This window comes from Chionomys nivalis, chromosome 15, assembly GCF_950005125.1.
Source record: "Chionomys nivalis chromosome 15, mChiNiv1.1, whole genome shotgun sequence".
In the NCBI taxonomy this organism is placed as follows: domain Eukaryota; kingdom Metazoa; phylum Chordata; class Mammalia; order Rodentia; family Cricetidae; genus Chionomys; species Chionomys nivalis.
Window position 1 is genome coordinate 11,575,076 of NC_080100.1, and position 20,050 is coordinate 11,595,125.

Here is a 20,050-nt window from a genome sequence, read left to right on the forward strand (position 1 = left end):
TAGGAACATCACTCCATCTACCTAGCTCAGTGGACACTGCGAAGTTAGGTCTTCAGATCTGAAATTGCTCCCTGTTGATGCAGTAAGAAAAAGGAAACAGACAGATGCTCACAAAGACATTCTAAAATTCCTAAGGCAGATCACATGACTGCCAATCACATGATGGCTGCAAGGCTCAAAATGGGCTCCCACCAGACAATCGGGCTGCAGAGACCCCCATCCCTTTCACACAGAGCATCTCAGTTTAGTTGCCCAGCAACCCTTTGATGCGGTGTCAGGAACATAGTGGTATCCAGATGTTTCCCATGTGCTTCTCATGTTGTGTATGTCCACATGTGTGGGGGCACATGTGTATACAAGTGCATGTGGCAGCCTGAGGTGGATACTGGAGTCATCCCAGATCTCTCTTCAGGTTGTTCTTCTGGGGCAGGGCCTCTTGTTCAAACCCAGAACTGCCCATACAGCTATTCTCTACAGCCTTCCCTGTGCCTTCCTAAGCTGTCATTGGAGGTATGGGTTGCCACGCCCACTTAGCACTCACATAGCTCTGGGATCCAAATCCTCGTCCTCAAGTTTGTGGTTTACCCAGACCCTGGAGCCTAGACTTAAAAAATTACTATATGCTGCATTAGCAAGTGAATGGAAAGCAACAAGCAGAGGCCACTGTGTATCTCTGTGCAGCAGTTTGGATGAGGACGAGCCCTGAAGGCTCCAGCATTTGAACATCTGGTCCTCAGTGTACGGTGTGATGTGGAGCTGTCGCAGCAGGGAGGATGCAAGGTTGTATGTGTTGCTGGTAGAGGTGCATACAGGCTTGATGTGGGATTCCCTTCCATATGCTGTGGATACCATTGGTTAATAAAGAAACTGGCTTGAGCCCGTGATAGGGTAAACAGAGGTAGGTGGGGGAGGGGGGAAACTAAACTGAATGTAGGGAGAAAGGAGGCAGAGTCAGAGAAAAGTCATTTAGCCCCATCTGGGACAGACGCCTGAACTTTAGCCAGTAAGCCACAGCCACATGGCGATACGCAGATTAATAGAAATGGGTTAAATTAATATGTAAGAGTTAGCCAATAAGAAGCTAGAGCTAATGGGCCAAGCAGTGTTTTAATTAATAGTTTCTGTGTGATTATTTTGGGGCTAAGCGGCTGGGAACTAACAAGTGACCTTCCTCCTACACAGGCTCACTCCACTGCCTGTTTCCCTCTTTCTGCTTAATGCTTGCCAATAAGGATGTGAGCTCTTAACTTCCTGCTCCAGTCACACGTCTGCCACTTGCTGCCACCCTTCCCTGCCTGTCAGTCCAAATAAACTCTTTTTTTGCAAGCTGCCTTGGTCCCGGGTCTCTATTTTAGCAACAGAAAAATAATCAATACACTCTGCGGGTCCAAGAGAAGGCCATTCTCTCCTGCAGAAGAACTACAAGTGGCAACCCCTCCTGCTCGGCCAGAAGAGGCAGAAGGGTTCCTGGCAACCCTTGCTGTCCTGTCTATGGCTTCAGCATTTGCCAGGACAGGAAGAAGCCAGCAGTTCACCCTCAGAGGCTGTCACGCCATTTGCTGCCCACATACTCTGTACGCTACAGTTGAGATCCCGAACATCGGTCTTTCTTGGGTGCTAGCCCCTCTTCTCCAGGGTAACGCCCCGCTTCCCAGCAGGAAGGAATCCACTCCTTATCCTGAGTGAAGGCAGCGTTTACAGCAAGCCTTCACCAATCCCACTAGCTCCCCCGATCATGTGTCAGGCTTCTTCCACAGAACCCACTTTCCAGGTCTTACTGCTCTATCAGCCGTTTTAGAAGGAGAAATGCTACTTTCAGATATGAGACTATCATATATTGCACTCGGGAGGCAGAGACAAGAGGAAGGTTGCAAGTTCAAGGCCAGCCTAGTGAAAGACAGAGACTTCCAGGAGAAGTCTCTCCTGCTGCACAGTGAGGTTGGCTCAAAAACAAAACAAAAAACAAGCATAACACAAGAAAAGACTACACAAGGTTCCCAAGAGAAATCTAAATTTATTTTTAAATCATGTAAGACATCTTTTAACTACAACAGTGATCATGTCAAACTTGCCTTTCAAATGTTAAAATGTGACCTCCGATGAACAAACACTACAGGAACTGGATGTGTATGGACAGCATTCTCCTCACCTCTTTTTAAACTTTTGTCTCTTTTCTTTTTTAATGTCTTCTGATGTTTAAAAGACTGCTTGATATGTGACATTTCTATACAATGATATTATTCAACCATAAAAGGAGTGAAGTTACTAGTATACACTCCAACACGGATGAGCTTGGAAAATATTAAGCCAAGTGAAAGAAGCCAGACATGGAGGATTGTATACTGTATGAGTACGTGTATATGAAATCTCCAGAGGCTGCAGAGCAAAAGAGACTTCCTGGGACGGAGAGTGGAGGGAGGGTTGAGAGAAGATCGGGGATGGCATTGGGAGGTGTGATCTCACCCCTCCCCCCGTAATAAAAGTGTTCAAAAATCTGAAGTGATAAGGACACAATTCTTTAAATATACTAAAAGCCATGGAACTCTAAGTTTTTAAATGGGTGAATTATATGGGAAGTGAGTCATATTTCAATAAAGCTCTTAAGTTTAAAAAAAAAGGAAAGAAGAGCTAAGGAGCTACCGAGCAGGGAAGAGTGCTCGCTGCGTAAGCCCAAAGCACAAATCCCGAGAAAGATGTGAAAAGCCAGGCGGAGTTGCACACATGTGTGACCCCAGGGCTGTATGAGTTGGAGACAGAAGGCTCACTGGGGCTTGCTCACCACCAGCCGAGATTCAGGTTCAGTGAGGGACCCAGTGTCCAAGGACTAACGTGGGAGTGAGAGAGCAGGGCACACTATCATCCTCTGGCCCCCCTGTGAGCATGGGCACATGTCCCTGCACCCGACATGCACACATACTACACGTCCACACGCACAGCGTTCTCTTCTGCAAAGATTAAAGAAAAGACCATAGCTAAAACTTACGGCCATTATTCATGAGTCAGATCTTAGGTGCTAAAATGCGGCTTTAGCCACTTTTGCTCTTTTTCCTGAAAGTAACATCTGCAAGCTATTTTAAGATCTCCATCGGAGCTAGCAATGAGCCGATAATGTATAACATGAGCATGCCTTTCCCTGGGCTGTGGAGCTTCTTTTCTCCGTGGTGGTTACAGCCCTGCAAAAAATGTCCCAGACAGGAGACCGAAAGGATGCCTGGAGTTTTAGACACTGACATCCAAGCTCACTGGTGTTCCCTCAAGTGTAAGCCAGCACCATTTTCCAAGAAGCGGTTGAGCACTTCTGGTGTAGAAAAAGAGACAAGTAAAAATAAATGTTTAAAATGAGCTATGTTGCCGGGCTATGGTGGCGCACGCCTTTAATCCCAGCACTCGGGAGGCAGAGGTAGGCGGATCTCTGTGAGTTCGAGACCAGCCTGGTCTACAGAGCTAGTTCCAGGACAGGCTCCAAAGCCACAGAGAAACCCTGTCTCGGAAAAAAAAAAAAGAGCTATGTTCAGTTTTCATGATAAATGCATTCTATGGATATTTTAAATGAGATATGTTCAACTACATTTGGTGGGGGTGGTGCTCGCGTTGAAACAGCAGCAAGCTCAGCCTCCCTGGTACCACGGCTGGAGGCGGAATTGGATACATTGGACAGGGTTTGCCCTCTCCAAAGGCAAACTGGCAGCACTTCTCGGAGGCGTGGTCCCTTTTGAGTTCTTTGTTACAAAGGCTTCCTGAAACAGGACAGCATATGTTCCAAGCCATTGTCACAGGAGTGACTGTCTGGGCTCAGCCAGTTTACATCTGTCATTAGCTCTATTTACAAGAGCAAAAGCAGATGCTTGAAGCAAAAGACCATGAACTCTGCCTAGGCAGAAAGACGGATGCATTTCAGAACAGAGGATCATTCCAGGAGGCTGAAATAGTTGCTCAATTCTCAAGGGTGAGCTACCCTGTTACCCTCTCTGGAAGACTCAGAAATGACATTAATTATTGCAAAATCACTCCATGAACCACTTGGCACATCCAAACATCAGTTCCATTGAAGACTGACTTCGGCCCTTAAAATGTCGTTCTGCATTTGGAACCTCTAATACGGCCTCTACGCTGAACTTAGAAATGCAGGGCTGGAGTTCTACATGAGATTTCACAAGCCTGCTCGAACGTCTTCGTATAAAAAGTCCTCTGGGGCGACTCTATTTCAGCTCAGAAACGCACTTGGTACAATCAAAATCTTCTAACACACAAACCATGGTATAAACCGCAGACATTTCGTCTTAAACAACCTTATGAAAAAGGTATACACATACATATATATATATATATATATATATATATATATATATATATCTTAAAACCAAACTCCAAAGAAAGTCTTCTTCAAAAGGAGCCATTTCTTTGGAAATTGATGTGGCGGTTTCTCAAAAAATTGGGAATCAATCTACTTCAAGACCCACTTAGGCATTTCCCAAAGGATGCTCAATCATACCACGAGGACACTTGCTAACTATGTTCATAGCCTCTTAATTGTAATAGCCAGAACCTGGAAACAACCTAGATGCCCCTCAACCAAAGAGTGGATAAAGAAAAAGGGGTACATTTACACAATGGAGTATTAGTCAACTGTTAAAAACAATATCAGGACATTTGAGGCAAATGGATGAACTAGAAAAAAAAATCATCCTGAGTAGGGTAATCCAGACCCAGAAAGACGAACATAGCGTGTACTCACTCACACGTGGATATTAATTGCAAAGTAAAGGATAACCAACCTACAATCCACAGACCCAGAGAGGCTAGGTAACAAGGCGGGCCCAAGGTGGCGGCGTGGGGGGGGGGTATGGGGACGGGACATACATGTATCTCCCTAGGAAGGGGAAATAGAGGAGACCTCCTGGTTGGACTTGGGGCAGGTGGACATGAGGAATTGGGTTGGGGGTGGGTGAAGGGGAACAGTACTAAAAGATAAGACTGGGAAGGGGATGAGAAAGTTGGGTAGAAGCCTGACCCAGGGGAAATGCACAGAGGTCTACAAGGATGGTCCCAGCTAAGACTCCCAGCAGCAGCGGATACATAGCCTGAACTGGCCCTCCGGTGATTGGATTGGTGATTACCTGGGCTGTCATCAGAAAGCCTTCACCCAGTGACTAATGCAAGCAGATTCAAAGACCCATGGCCAAACATGGGAGGCCTGCAGGCCTCTGAGTATTACAGAGGAAGGGTGGACTGAGGGGGGTATGAGAAGAGGAAGGAGATGCTGTGGTTGGAACCTAAAATAAATACATTTATAAAAGGAGCCATTTCTCAGAATGTTTTAACGGCATCAGTGCATCGTTCAAGCAAATCAAGAGGGGAGGGAGTCTATGGTGGGGAACTCTTGACCTAAGGCAGGGGTGGGGTGAGCAGGTGGGAGTTGATCTTGTTCATCAAGGTCCTGAGTTCTGATGGGAGCTGGGACTGGGATAGGATCATAGAATGGAATGAGCCCTACTCTAGAGGTGGGGCGCCCCTGAGCGTCTCTACATTTCATTTGCAGGGCTTCACTTCTGTCACCCATTCCCACTGCCTTTACTGTTCGTTGACAGCAACTAGTGTGAAGGACAGGACGGGTGCATCAGCGCAGGCAGAGTGGCACCCGGATCCTGCACTAGAGAGGATGCCACTTAGAGACGGTGCACTGGAGGCCAGCTGGGGCTGCACTGGAGGCCAGCTGGGGCCACACTGGAAGTCGCCTCAAAATCAACAAGGCAAAGCCAAAAGAGCCTAGCCTAGAGAACGCTAACTATGGGCGCTAGGACTGAAACTTCCAAAAAGTGAAATTGTCTCCATCTTAGGCTTTAGCACCTCACCTGAAAAACGAGGACTATAAATTAGCCTCACGTGGCAATCAGTGATCTGACACCTGAACTGCTCTTCCATAATAATAAGCACGAGGTTCCAGGCTTAAGCAGCAGCTCGTGGGTGTTTACGCGCGCAACTGGCCTGTTTCGTAATTACTTCAAGAGGCGTAAATCTTCCTCCAAAATGTGTTAGGCTGGAATCCACAGACTTCTCCCAGTTTTGCTATTACTGGGAGTGGCTCTCCACCCAGCTCTGGGGAATGGGGGAGGCTATGGACTAAGGCCCTGGCAGGCATTAACATTAAAGACTGATCGCTAGACCTCATGTGGTTTCCGACCCAACACTGTGGTTCCTTTGTAGCGGTAGCAGGTGAAGAGGGGCTTGACCTGTGACCATCTTTGTTTTCTTTGGTAGGAAGATGATGCCAGTCACTTTTATTTAGAACATGAATTTGAGAAAGAAGAGGGGAGTGGGGACCAAACCCACAACCTGCCATGCTCTCCAAATGCATTTTCTAGGTGTGGCCTGCAAAATGGCAGTATCCCCGGCTCCTGTGAGCTGTCAGAAAGCAAGTGTTCAGGTACCACTAGTGACCTGCCGAGTCAGAAACTGCCAGTGGAGGCCAGGACCCAGTTGGCCCACAATTTCCCATGGAATTCTGATTCTCATTCAATTCTGAGAGCACTGGTTAGAGGAAAGACAAGTTCTTTATTTGGTTGATTGATTGACTGATTAAATTTTATGTAACGTGTGTGTCTGCAAGGGCACCACAGTGCACATAAGTAGGTCAAAGGACAACTTTCAGGAATGGGTTCTCTCCTACTGTGTGGGTTACGGGGATCAAATTCAGGCTGTCCAGCTTGGTATCAGGGCCTTTAATCACTAAGCCATGTCCCCAGTCCAAGGAACATGAGTTTTGCCTCAAACCACCTTTACCCTCTTGGCCAAGGCATTTTCCCTCAAAAGAATAAAAAGAAGGAGAAGCTGGCAGCTTCACCACGACTGGATGTACTAGCAGCCTATTAGAGGTCACAGGTCCATTCAGGCTGGTTGGCAGTCCTGGACTCGGACAGATGCCTGGCTTCACAGGCAGGGAGGCCAGCCAATGGGAATATCTCAGTGGGTCTGAATCTCATTTAGATCACTCTCTCAAGTGATTCCAGTGTGTTCCAGGCTGAGAATCACTGGAAGGCCCCTGCAGCCCAAATATCATCGAATCAGAAGCGATTAGAAAGCAAGATCATCCTGATGAGGCTGGCAGAGGTTTTCTGCAATGAGCCAGGGGGGAAATGCCTAGGCCTTGAAGCTCTGCCCCGGCCCTGCTGCAGTGGCAACGCCCTTGCAGACCACAAGCCAAGGAGTAGCCGGCATCCTGTTCCAATAGAACTGTATTAAGCCTCAATTCCACATAATAGTGTGCCATTAAATAGTCTTCTTTTGGCTTCTTCCAAACATTCAACAATCTGAAAGACATTCTCAACTTCTAGGCTGTTCAAGATTGGGGTGTGGATGAGGGCTGTGCTCGCTGCTCCTGTTCAGTCAAACATGGAAGTCATTATGCAAGCACTAAGTAACGCTGCCTTCCTGGCATCTGCCACTTCAATATAAACAGCTGCATTCAAAATAAAGCTGAATGTGACAGTTCTAAAAACTCAAGATTTAATTTGTGTACAATAATATATACAGCCTTGATGGCCGCATAAGCGGATAGACTAAGTTTCTGGGGACTTTAGGAAGGCCAGTCCCTCAGAAGTGGCCAATTAGTTTGAATTCTTAGATGCCTGTTACGTTGACAAGAGCAGAATAACTGGGTAGCTTACACTAAAGGCTCTAGTCCAGTGTAACGAGCTCCTGAAGAAGCTGCAAGACAGGCATCCAAGAGGCATGAGCTTCTTGCTCCTTTCCCTTGGCAGCTCATCACTGCCTCTGCACTCCCATCCAGCCTGCACTGGAGAGGGTAAGAAACAGGCCAGCCTCTGTCTTTTCAAGTCGCTGTAACAAATTACCACGTCGGAAGCCTTTATCAAAAATGGAAGTGTATTTCTTACTAGGCTAGAGCTGAAATATAAACATCTGTGGGGTGGCAGCTCCCACACCTGGTGAGGGATGCTTTCTGTGTTATAGACAGTGCTTTTTTCCCCTGTGTCCTAACATGGAGGAAGGGACAAGGAAGCTCACATGAACCTCATTTGTAGGGACAGCAGTTCCTACTTAGGACTCCTAAAGACCTCAGCTCCAGAAACATCACACTGGCGGTTAGAATTTCAACACTAGAAATACAGGAACAACTTCTTCCTCTCTCCTTGAGACGGAGGGGAAAACTCTCAGAAACATTATTATAACTCACTTGCCTACCATTGATGGTCAGGCAAGTACAGCTCAACTGAGGATGGAGGGAACAAGGGAGAAGTCAGAATGTGGGAACCGTAACATCATCTGTAACGAGGCATTAGCTCCTACCAATGGACTAATCTGAAAGGGTAAAGAAAGAGATGGAACTCAGAGGTCAAGAGCATTTGCTGCTCTTACACAGGACCTGGGTTCCATTCCCAGTAGCCACTTGGCTGCTCCAGCTCCAGGGATAAGGTATGATGACTTCTTCTGGCATCTGTGGGCACAATATATACATGTGTACATACACATGTCACAGAGAGAAAGAAAGAGGAGTGGGGTAGGGTATCGAGAGCAAGCAGAGGCCTCATCAGGATTGGCATTGCATATGGGTGACACCAGCATTGCTGGAATGTGTGCATTCCTGGACCCAGGGAAGGTCAGCTTCCTTATCCCTAACACAGGCTGGGTATGATGGTCTGCGTTAACCATCAATGTGCAGGATCTAGACTCACTCAGAGGCTCTGAGCGTGGCTGTGGAGGGTTGTCTTTCCTACACTACTTGAGGCCTCAAGACCCACCCACTGTGCATGCTGACACTTCCTGGCTGGGATTGCGGACTGCACAGAGAAAGGGACTGGAGCAGCAGCATGCATTCAGCCTTGTTTCCTTGCTGTGGATCAAGGTAGGAACCACTTCAGGTTCTGACAGCTCCTGACACAGTGGCCCTTGAACTGTGAGATAAGCTTCCTCCCGGAAGTCACTTTGGTGGCAGGATTTCATCACAAAGACAGGCGAAGAAACAAGACAGCTGGTCAGTGCCTTCCCTGCAGGGTGGTTTGGGTAGGGAATCAGCATGAATAGACTGGAAAGCACCACTGAGGTCCCAGCAGGAAGATATTACTAAGCAAATATCACTTCCTTTCACCCACAGGCAGTGTCAATCCTGAAGAGGCTTTCTTCTTACCACCCATGAGAAGCACATACCTTTCAGGTGACTCTTTTTCTTCCCATCTCTACCTGTGGGAGGGGAGGCAATCAAGGGAAGAATGGGACTTTCCTTAGTCACCACTGAGGCATCCTGGGATAGGACTCTGAAGATGGTTAGAGCCAGAATCAGGCAATAGAGGTTTAGCATCATCCTGCCTTCTGGTGCATTATAGATTCCAGAACAGGTCTTTGTGGATAGACTGGATAATCAATTAGTCATGGATACCACGAGTCTTTGGAAAATCTTGTTCCAAATAACAGGCTTATAAATTAATTTCTGGAATGGAATGCAACTCATTCGCAAACAGATAACCTTCTAAATTTAACCAAGTTTTTCTACTTATTCTACTGAAATCCCACACAGCATTAAATGATGCTGTGTCTAATTCCCATAGATAATTTCTATGATCCAAATGAGGCTGTTGTGTACATTTCTCACAAGCTGATATGCATAACAAAAGTATATTTCTTATTTAAATATCCATATACAAAGAATGGGTTTGATTTGGTTGGTTTCCTGTTGAGTTTCCATCAGTCGTGAATTACAGCTTGATCTAAGCTGCATCTATCATTGACTGACTGATGACTGCAACATTCATGGGTACCAAGAATACAACAGAATACCTCAATATGAGTAACTAAATTTCCTAACTTAAGCCCCAAACCAAACACAATGATGGAGGTCATGGAAAGCAGACATCAGCTCTTTCTCTTTGTGCCTAAGCACCAGCTCTGTAAGACCAGGAGACTCTGGACACAAAAAAGTGCTGTGTGTACAACAAACCTTCCCAGGAGCAAGAAGACCCAGCTACTGGAAGTGCAGACTCAATCCTAGAAGTCAGCAAAGATGAGGGGTACAAGGTTAGAGGAATGCCCGAGTCCAGACAAAAAGACCAAGAAGACCAAGCCCTAGAGTTGGTGAGAAGAGGTGTGTTCAATGAACCAATGAAGGAAAAGTAGGTCACAATTACAGGGGAGGAAAAAAAAAAGCCCTGGCCCAAGGTAGAAGCCATCTGCTCTCTCTTTAATGTGTGTGTATTCTACCCAGTCTTCACTAAGGACAGTAAACGCTGCTATCAGAGACTTCATCACTTTCTTTCCCAGTAGGAGGCAGAGGGGACCCAGATGCTCAGACAAAGGGAGCTAGGCCAGGAGGGTGAAAGTCTTGTTCTTGAAGACAAGGACTGGAAGTGAATGGAATTCCAATCTACTCGCCCTAAATTCAGTTAAGTGAATGGAGAAAGCAGTCCCAGAAATCAGAGAGGCCCGCCCAACGGCATCAGACAAGGACACAGGAAGGATGTTGTGCTCTTGGCAAACTAAATCTCCAACACTGGGCACTCCCCATGTTCCTTGGTCCAGCACCATGGCTGGAAATGTTTGTCACTGGAAATGGCTTCTGTTTCAATGTGGCTTCTCAAGTTTATAGATCAGCAACCCTCAGGTCCTAATATTACAGACTTTGAAAGAAAGATTTAGAATAAAACTCAATACCTACTAACAATCCCACCTCCAGAAAATGAAAAACATAGTTTATATATTTCTGGAGTCTATCAAATGAAATCATCCTGCAAAAGAAGACACCCCCCCCCGCCATATTGTTATCTCATTCTGTGCCTTTGAATGCATATGGATGATTTATACACTTCCTAGGCAGAACTTAGAGGGTGCACCCTCCTCCCCCATGATGCTTGTATGTATTTCTGCTATCTGTGGTCTTTTCAGATTGAGAGCACTGGGCTGGTGAGACGGCTCAGCCAGTGAAGAGGACCTGAGCTTGATCCCCAGGACTAGTAATGTGGAAAAGAGAGAACTGATCCTGTAAGGTGTCTCCTGATTTACACTTTACACACACACACACACACACACACACAATTTTTAAACTACGTAAGGCCAGGGAACTGCACCTGAGCTAGAGATCACTAGAACCTGACTTTTTGTCCCAGCATTTGGCTTTTAGAGTCATGGCGTCCTAATGACACACTGCAACAATTTACTTTGATAGCACAGATGTTCCTAAACTCCTTTTCCTCTGGCTTCCTAAGTCATTTCCTGGCAAGCCTCCGCCCTCGTCCCACACTTCAATACCCTGCAGTTCTCAGGCTACCTGGGGGGTGTGGGTGCAGCAGCTGCTGCTCCCTATTTCCCGTCCCAGCAGAGAAAGGAGTTGGTCCAGGACATCTCATTCTTTCATCCTGCAGACTCCACCAAGACAGCTGCATTGGTGGACAGCTGGCCTAGCGTGTGAAGCCTGGAATGCAGCCTCCTGGCTGTCAAAGGCCTGAGTGTTCCTCAGCTTTGCAGATGACAACTCAGCTTAAGTGCCAAAGACCTGCACGGTCCCTTCTGACTTCTGACCACCTAGAATTAAAGCCACTGAATTCAGGTTGTCCAGCTCCCAGGGCTAGTGCTGACAGATGCCTTCCTATGGGGCTGCTTCAGGGCTTGGCTCCAGCCTTCTGCAGGTCTGGGGAAGATCTCTCCAGCAGACAGCAGCGTGCCCAGACACTTCACTGACATAGCAGGAGTGAAGAGGACAGAAGCTACCCATGTTCACAAGATGTTCAGAGCACATAAGGCATTTATAAGCATGAGGAAGACAAAAGAGTTTCAGGAGGGGTGGAGCAACATAAAAGTAGCCAGGGCAGAAAGAAAGCAAAAGAATAAAAAAAATAAAACAAGAGTGAATGAAAAGTCACTGCACTAATTAGCTCAGTCCTAGGTTGCTCAGAATTAGGCCCACAGCAGGAACTACACCGCAGGTCAATCTAGAAGGTCAAACGGACAGATTAGAGCTGGCATTAAGGGGAGGCATGACTATTGTCCTCAGTGTGACTGGAAGAGTTCTTTGCCAGCAGAGAGAGACAACTCAAACACCCGAATGGCTTTTCCTGACAGTGTAATAGTGAGACTTGCCCTTTAAACCAAATCTAATTATACTTGTTGGAAATCAACACACAAGGAGATGAAAGACAGCACCGACTTGTAGATTTGGGGTAATCATATTCCCCAACAGTAAATATCTTAGAAGACGCAGGATAAAGATAATTCAGATAGAAACTCATTGCAATGCTTGCAGATAGATTAATAGCCTGAATGAAGTCAACTGAAGTAAATTCAACAACAAACAACCCCTTAAAATGCAATTAGGTAAACTGATACTACTGTAAGATATTTCAGAGCAATGAAATTAGACATTTTCTAGATAAAGATAATACAATAAAATTTCAATCTCCCCTAGTGAAAAATCTAATTGAGAATATAGTCCTCAATTCTACACTTCCCTGGAGGGTGCTCTTGTGACTGTCAGTACACCTCCTGAGTGTTCTAGAAAAGACAAAACTCAGTGCGAGCTTGCCCCCCTCACAGAGATGATCTCAGCTATGTCTGCGCTCCGCAGAAACAGACATGGTGACCCGCTGTGCAATCTCCTGTTATGAAACTGTCCAGAGATTGCTGTCCAAGAACACTGGGGTGATGGGAAAGAGAAATACCCTGGAAACCCAGGCTCCGATCTTTTGAATATATCTTCCCAGTTAGTGGTGCCATTTAGGGGACACTACGGAAAGCACGGGAGGGTGTGAGCACATGGCCTTGAGAGTTTTATAACCACCCCCACCTGCAGCTTGCTCTGTTTTGTGTTGAAGGTGTGAGCACTTGAGCTACACGGGGTGTGTGCTGCTCTGCCAGCCTCTGTTGGTTCTTGGCCCAAGCCTGAACCGGTCCTTTGAGTGGTGCCTCACTTTTCCCATACTGGGAACCCTGCAATTCCTACACAAACCACCAAGCTAATTATATGTGCTATATTTGGAGCGACAAACTAGATAACATAAATCATACACTCAAGAACCAACGACAGATTTAGAGGTCAGGGTTTTGTGTTGTTTTCAATGTAGGTACACATTACTCTGGTTTAGTCCTTCTGAAGTCCACACTCTATAAATACTGTTCAGAGTGATCTGGCCACCCATGCCACTATGTCACCACTGAGAGCCGCCGCCTACCCAGCAGGGCCAACAGAGGGTTCATGTGGCAAAGACTGTGAGCGCAGTTCAGAGCAGTAGCACAGAAAGGCCGTGTTGACCTGGGGAGCAGCTGCAATGTAAGCGAGTTGGGACGAGAAACAAGGCAGGAAGGAAGGACAGTGTGCTGAGCGGAAGAAGCCAGACTCAGAACAGATGCTATTACGATGCCGCTCACATGAAGTATTTATCCAAATCAGAGACGAGAGAAGTAAAGCGATTTACCAGAGACTGAGGTGGAAGGGAGGAATTTGTGGATCTGTTTGGGGGCATCTAGGGTGGGAGGAACATTCTGAAGACAGGCCACAGAATGTGGATCTATGTAACCACTGGAGTGTACAATGGACAGTGGAGAAGAAACCTTGTAAGGTTAATGTCACATGCTTTATTTTTATTTATGCATACGTGTGTGTTTCTGTATGTGCACATACCATGTGTGTGTGGGTGCTCAGGGATCAGAAGAGGGCACTGGATCCCCTGGAGCTGAGTTATAGGTGGTGGTGGGCCACCTTACATAAGTACTGGGATCCAAATTCTGGTCCTCTGAAGAGCAGCAAGTGCTCTTAACCACCGAGCCATCTGTCCAGGCCATGTTTTCATCATGATTTTATTTTTTAACTTAAAAAAAAAAAAAAAAAAACCCAAAGCAGATTTGGAATCAAAACAAAACTGAACAAGAAAAGAATGATAATAAAATTTATTTTATAGTGCTCTCAGGAACATAGTTATGTTGATAGCACGCTATTTAATACTGTCTTCCCTTTTCACATCCTCTAGAGCAGAGCTCGCAGGGCCTGGAAGGAACTGTGCACTCATCTGGGGAAAGTGGGAGGGAAGCTGGACAGTAATGGTGAGGCAGAAAGCACTGACTAGTCCTATCAGGGAAAATAAACATTTTGGAGGTATTCCTTCCTTCTTTGCAGATTTCCTGGACTTAGTTCTGAACTGACAGATCACAATATATTACCAGAGGCTGGTGGGGAAGCAAGTAAACTGGGCAACAGCAATGCCCATATTGCAGATAGCTTTTAGAAAGTGGCATCTTTGCCTCTTTCCCAGATCCCCAAATCTACTTAATAAACAACGAGAATCCGTCTGAGACTCCAAACGAGACAGAACAAGACTAGACAGCAGCCCGATGTCACGACTGCTTACAAATCCAGGATTCGAGAAAGGTTCTCCAAGGGGGCAGTCCCTGTGAAGTTGAGGCTGGCCAGGGAGCCCTTCCACCTTAGACCACGGAGAACTAGCCTTCACCACAGCTCATCAAACCAAATGGCTGCTGTTACTTCATGTTTTAAATCCGTGGGGAGCAGATGAAGTCCTGAGAGGATGTGTATTGGTGACATGAGCACAGCCAAGTTAATGACCCTAACACCTCAGACCCATGGCTCAGGGGAACGGAGATGTCTTCCTTTGGTCCCAGTTCTGATCCCGCCAGGAAGGGTGCGGAAGTAGCAGTCCATAGCTTCCTCCTCAAGGAGGACTGCAGCCTGAGACTGCTCCCCTAATGAGATCCCCCTGCCCAGATTAGCTAACCTGACCTCCTAGGTCAATGTTGAGTTTCCTGGCTGCTGCAGGGCATCTCCATCAGAGTCCATGGCCCGTGTCCATTACAGCTTTCCTGTATGTGTGTCTGTCTTCCTTCATTTCCCATTACCCAAGGCATGCTGATCCCTAAACCACCACAGGTCAGGGCTCTGAGAGGGACCAGAACACCAGAACCCTAGACTCGTCAGAGGCATGCCAGGACTTCAATCTATTGTAAACTGCAGTCTGAATACTCGTGCGTGCTCCCTATCCCGACCCATACATTCCCATTTTAACCCCAGTTAATGCCCAGTGCAAGGGCATCAGTGGGTGAGGCCTCAGTGCAGTAAGGGTATCATGAGGGTGGAGTCCTCAGGATGAGATTATTGCCCCTAAAAAGATCAAGAGCACTGCCTCATTCCTCCCAGGCCTGAAGACACAACACGCCAGGTCATAGTGAACCAGGAAGTAGAACCCTCTCCAGGCGCTGGACCAGCTGGAGCCTTGACCTTGACCTTTTAGCCTCCAGAACTGTGAGAAAAACAACTGTCTGTGGTGTCTGGTCCTGCCATTCGGACCACACAGAGGACACTATGGAAGCTTAAGGTTTTCCAGAGTTAAGGACAAGAAAAGCAATCGTTAAACATCGATCCTTTGAGTTTTGCTCGTAGAGTCTAGCAGGCATGTCCCATCTCTTAACCCGGCAACACGATGGCAACTGTGAAGTTCAGTCAAGAACCATCAGGCAAGTTAGAAGAATGTTGGGAAGCAGTCCCACAACAGTGGACGCTGGAATCTCAATGTCGTGTTGGGCTGCATGCCCAGTTACTCCTGAGGGAGAAAAGAGACCCAGGATGGAAAGCCAGCAACTGCTGTGTCCTTCTACCCTGCACTAGTTGGGACTCTTGCTGCTCAGATGGTGTCCTACCCAATGGACACAAGGCACACATTCCGAATGCCATGCCCTCCTGGGCTCTGATTTGTCATTTAGGAAAATCAATAAGAGAGTCAGTCTGCACGTGTTTGTTCTATGTGTATGCCTTTGTAGGGGAGCCATTCGCAGGTGCTCAGGGGTTAAACAGTGGGGCGTGGACTTCAGGAAGCAACGGGGACTTGTCCTTACCTGCCCATAGTCGGTCTGGAAGACCACAACGCCTTCTGCACAGGAATTTACAGTACTTGGAAAGTGCTGGCCATTTTCCCTCAGCCACACCCGTGTTCCCTGGAAAGAAAAAAATATTTGAATTATGAGTTCAAATGGTATTCTGTCACAAAACACTACTCTGAAAAATCACCATGATTCCTACAGAGCTTCAAAAAGCCAATATGGGGAGGGAGGGCTCAACACATGAGAGCTTTGGCTGCTCTTCCAGAGGACCCAGGTTCAATTCCCGGCACTCAGTGATGGCTCATGACCTTTGGTTCCAGGGGATCTGATGCCCTCTTCTGGTTTCTGTGGGCACAGACACACGGTGCAGAGACATATGCAGGCTAAACACCCATACACATAAAAAGACATAAGAGTTATCTGTGTGAAAAGCAAACGTCTTTCTCACGCAGGCAAAGAAGCAATGGCTGAGAGCTTATCTACAACCTTCTTCTATCCCTGGGTGTGACAAGAGTCACCAGGCAGACAAAGCAAATCCCATGTCTCTATTGTGCACACGACACACCTAGGAGATCTCATTTGACCCCCCAGCACCCAGGAAACAGAAATTATCACCACCCCTACATCACAGAAAAAGAAACTGAGGCTTACAGATAAGTACCCAACATGCTAAGACTGAGCAGACTTGAACCTGTAAAGTAGGCTTCAGGGGCCACACTTCTACCCAGGCCACTATCTCGGTGCTGGTGCCTCCCACCTGCCCAGGTCACGCTTCACATCTGTGTCCGCTTAAGGAACATTAGCCCGCTCCATGGGCACTATCTGTCCTAAAATTCCCAAGCCAACAGGAATCTTCAATAGAGGGATTGAACTGCCCAATAAGCACAGTCTTTCGGTGTGAACTTTGCTAGGAACTCACTAGACACCTACAAGGCTGCAGCCCCAATAACTACAGCTTATGGAGCTTATGTTCTAAGACTGGATCATTTCAGTTTTTACACTGACCTGACTTCCATTTTTCATTGTCCTGCCAAACAAATGACCATGGCTTAAGCAGTGGCCCAAGGAGGTCACGAATTATCCCTTCCGCTTTCACTTTTTAAAATTTGTATTCTGTTTTTAATCCCATGTAAATGTGCGGAGTGACATGAATTTGAGCGCATGGGCTCTCAAAGGCCAGAAGAAGGGGTCAGCTCCTCTGACGCTGTAGTTCTGGGGAAGACTGTGAGCCTCCTAAAAGGGTGCTGGGAACTGAACTTGGGTCCTCTATGAGGACAGTGTATGAGCTATCTCTTCAGCCCCAACTGTCCAAATTTCTGAAGCTGCCACCTTTCCACTTCAATCGGTGATATTTGTCTCCTTAGGATACTGTGCATGTTTGAGACAAACCCAAAGGACGACCGTTTAGGGAGTAGAACGGGGGCTGACGGGAAGGAGGGGGGAGAAGTGGGAAAGGGCGGTAAGCTGATGTGGGGATTTTGTATATTAAACTAAAGATTTAATTAAATCCCCCTCCCTTGAAAGAAACACATGTGTTACTCGGGTCAAGAGAAAACCTCATATGCCAAATCCATTCAGAAATCATCCATCAGCACGAAAACATAACAAGAGGATCACTTTAAGTGGGAAGTTATGCATTTAACGACTTAGCTCGCTCTCTATTCCTAAAAAGAATAATCTGGAAGGTGGAAGTCTGACTTATTTCTTCCCTTCACACAGATGAGACCTTATTTAAGATCCTTCAGTCAGGACCAAAAGCCTTTGCTGCCACCACCATTTTCGGGGCCCCCGAGTAAGTAAGCTTGGCCAGTCAAGCTGAACCCAGAGGTCCCAGCGGGAAGGGGTCACATGTTCAGGAGATTTAAGCATTTTTGAGATTAAGGTTGCCAGAGGACATAAGAGTGACAAAGTCCCTTCCTCACTGCCTGACACACTTGGTTCTCCAGGGAGCTTTGTGACTGCTGGGACCCAGGAAAGGACTCTACGGAAGGGCCCCCTCTTTCTGAGAGTGTTGGTTGTTTTAAGTCATCTCTAGTTCATTAGCCATCGTCCGCAGGGGTCTGGAGTCCTCAAATAAAACGGTGGGAAGCGGCATCAAACACCAATGTAAAGTGCCCCACTTAAATCCCGAGGACTATTTAAAGAACACATGTGCCAACTGCACCAACATCCTTTCCCCCTCAGGCCTGTCACATCCCTCTGACTCCCCACTTTGAGCTGAGCCACTGGGAACACATGGAAAGAAAGATACCAGGGCTGTCAGTCCTGATTTCTTTATTAGCAAACAGCTGCTTCCAGAAAGAACATTTACCTCAGACAGCCGCTAAGACTGTTCTCTCAAATGTCATTCCATACTAACTGCAAAATTCTAGGAAAGGGCTTCCAAGTGCCTGAATGACTTTATTCATTCTTTTTAATTTGTGCGTTATGGACTGCAATGCTTGAAAGTTTTGAAAGATCTCCAAACATACACACACATATTCAAATATGTATACATACACACATGCATGCATAACCATGCAGACATGTATACACGTGCACATAAACAGATATGTACATACATTCACATAGACACATGTATGAACACACAGATGAATACACACACACATCTCCAAGGCTATACATGGTAAGACTTTTCACTAAGGTGAAAACAATAATTCATTTTCATATTTGTCCCAGGACCAGGAGTGCCTGCCCAGACTCTCATCTGCATTTACTTTCAACAACACCACCACGAACAAAAAACCCTCACAGGTCCATATCCTCGTTGATCAACTTTGTCTGTTTCATAAGAATGAAGTATCTTATTATCCATGATCAAATTAGCATACATTTAGCTAATGGGGTTAGGGAGATGGTTCAGTTGGTAAAGGGCTTGAGTGCAAGCCAGAGAGCCTGAGGTCAGAACACGGAATGCATGTGAAAAGCCAGGCATGGTGGCATTCAAATCTAATTCCAGTGCTGGGGCAGGGGCAGCCGGCCAGTGAGTAGAAAGTAACTGATGAGCATTAGCTTCAGTGAGAGACTCTCTCAAAAAAAAAAGTGGAGAATGACTGAGGAAGACACACAACAACACTGACCATTCATTGGCCCCTACACACATGCACACACCCCTGTACACAGACAAACAACACACATGCAAATACCCCTATACACCATACACATAACACATGCGCACACCCCTGTTCACAGACACACATACACAACACACGTGCACATACCCTGTACATACATACACACAAAACACATGCAATTACCCCTGTGTACACACACACACACACACACACACACACACGAGACCGGGAATATAAACGTCCACAGGCCACAGGAACATGCTCTGCCCCTGTGTGCAGTTCCTTAGTCATAGAGTCTTGTACTCCAGAAGTTCTCTCCCCCAGCTCGGTGTTGACACCGGCTGCCTGCTCCCTGATCAAACACACAGCTTAGCTGGGTCCAAAGGTCTTTCCAGCAGGTGTGAAGTGCTGCTGATAAGGAACGTTTATGAGATTTCAAACTCAGAGTCTGCCAGGTTCCCTAAATCTGTACCAAGCAGTTATCTTCCACGGGAAGGAAAGGAACCGCACTTAAAACACTCTTTGTTCTTGGAAAATGTATAAACCCGTGACTTCCACAGAATCCGCACTGCAAACTGAAACTCTGAAACAGACATTCTTGCATAGACTGATCCTGGTGGTTTTCCCGGAGTCCCCAGTCTTCTGCTTCCATTGCATTAGAGCAGGACGCACATGCCCAGGTCTAGAAGAGGCCACCCACAAGCACTTGGTTTAATAAGTTCACAAGCGGACATTTACCAGACCATCCAAATCTGAGCGGGGAAGAAACTTTGCCCACCATATGTAAACTATTATAGTCTGACGTTGTTAAATAGGCTGATAATTTAATACACAATACAGGCAACCTACCATATGGAGAAAGCTCACAATTTTGGGGGAAAATGCCTTTATGAGCAAGCGGAACATGCTGAATCCTAACATATACATTTTACTAAAACTCAGAAACGTTTTCCTCTTAAAATCTCAGATGAATAAGTGAGCGTTGAATTTAACAGCTAAAAACTTCTGAGAACATAACATCCAGTAACGTGTGTGCAACACAAAGGCCTTGCGTAGAACTCTGCATCGCCTCTGATCTTCAAAAGAATCCTGTAGAAAGGCAGGGACATATCCGTTTCTTCAAAAGTGGGGTTCACAGGAATTCGTCTTTC

At 46.5% G+C, this 20,050-nt stretch overlaps 1 protein-coding gene across 1 annotated transcript in view; it reads right to left on the minus strand.

The window, feature by feature from the left end:
- Positions 1–20,050, minus strand: part of Myo10 (myosin X) — a 202,338-nt gene that overhangs the window by 132,343 nt on the left and 49,945 nt on the right. The window contains exon 2 of the mRNA XM_057789533.1: positions 15,841–15,939. Coding sequence (XP_057645516.1) covers positions 15,841–15,939 — 99 coding nt within the window. The remainder of the gene's footprint in view (positions 1–15,840; positions 15,940–20,050) is intronic.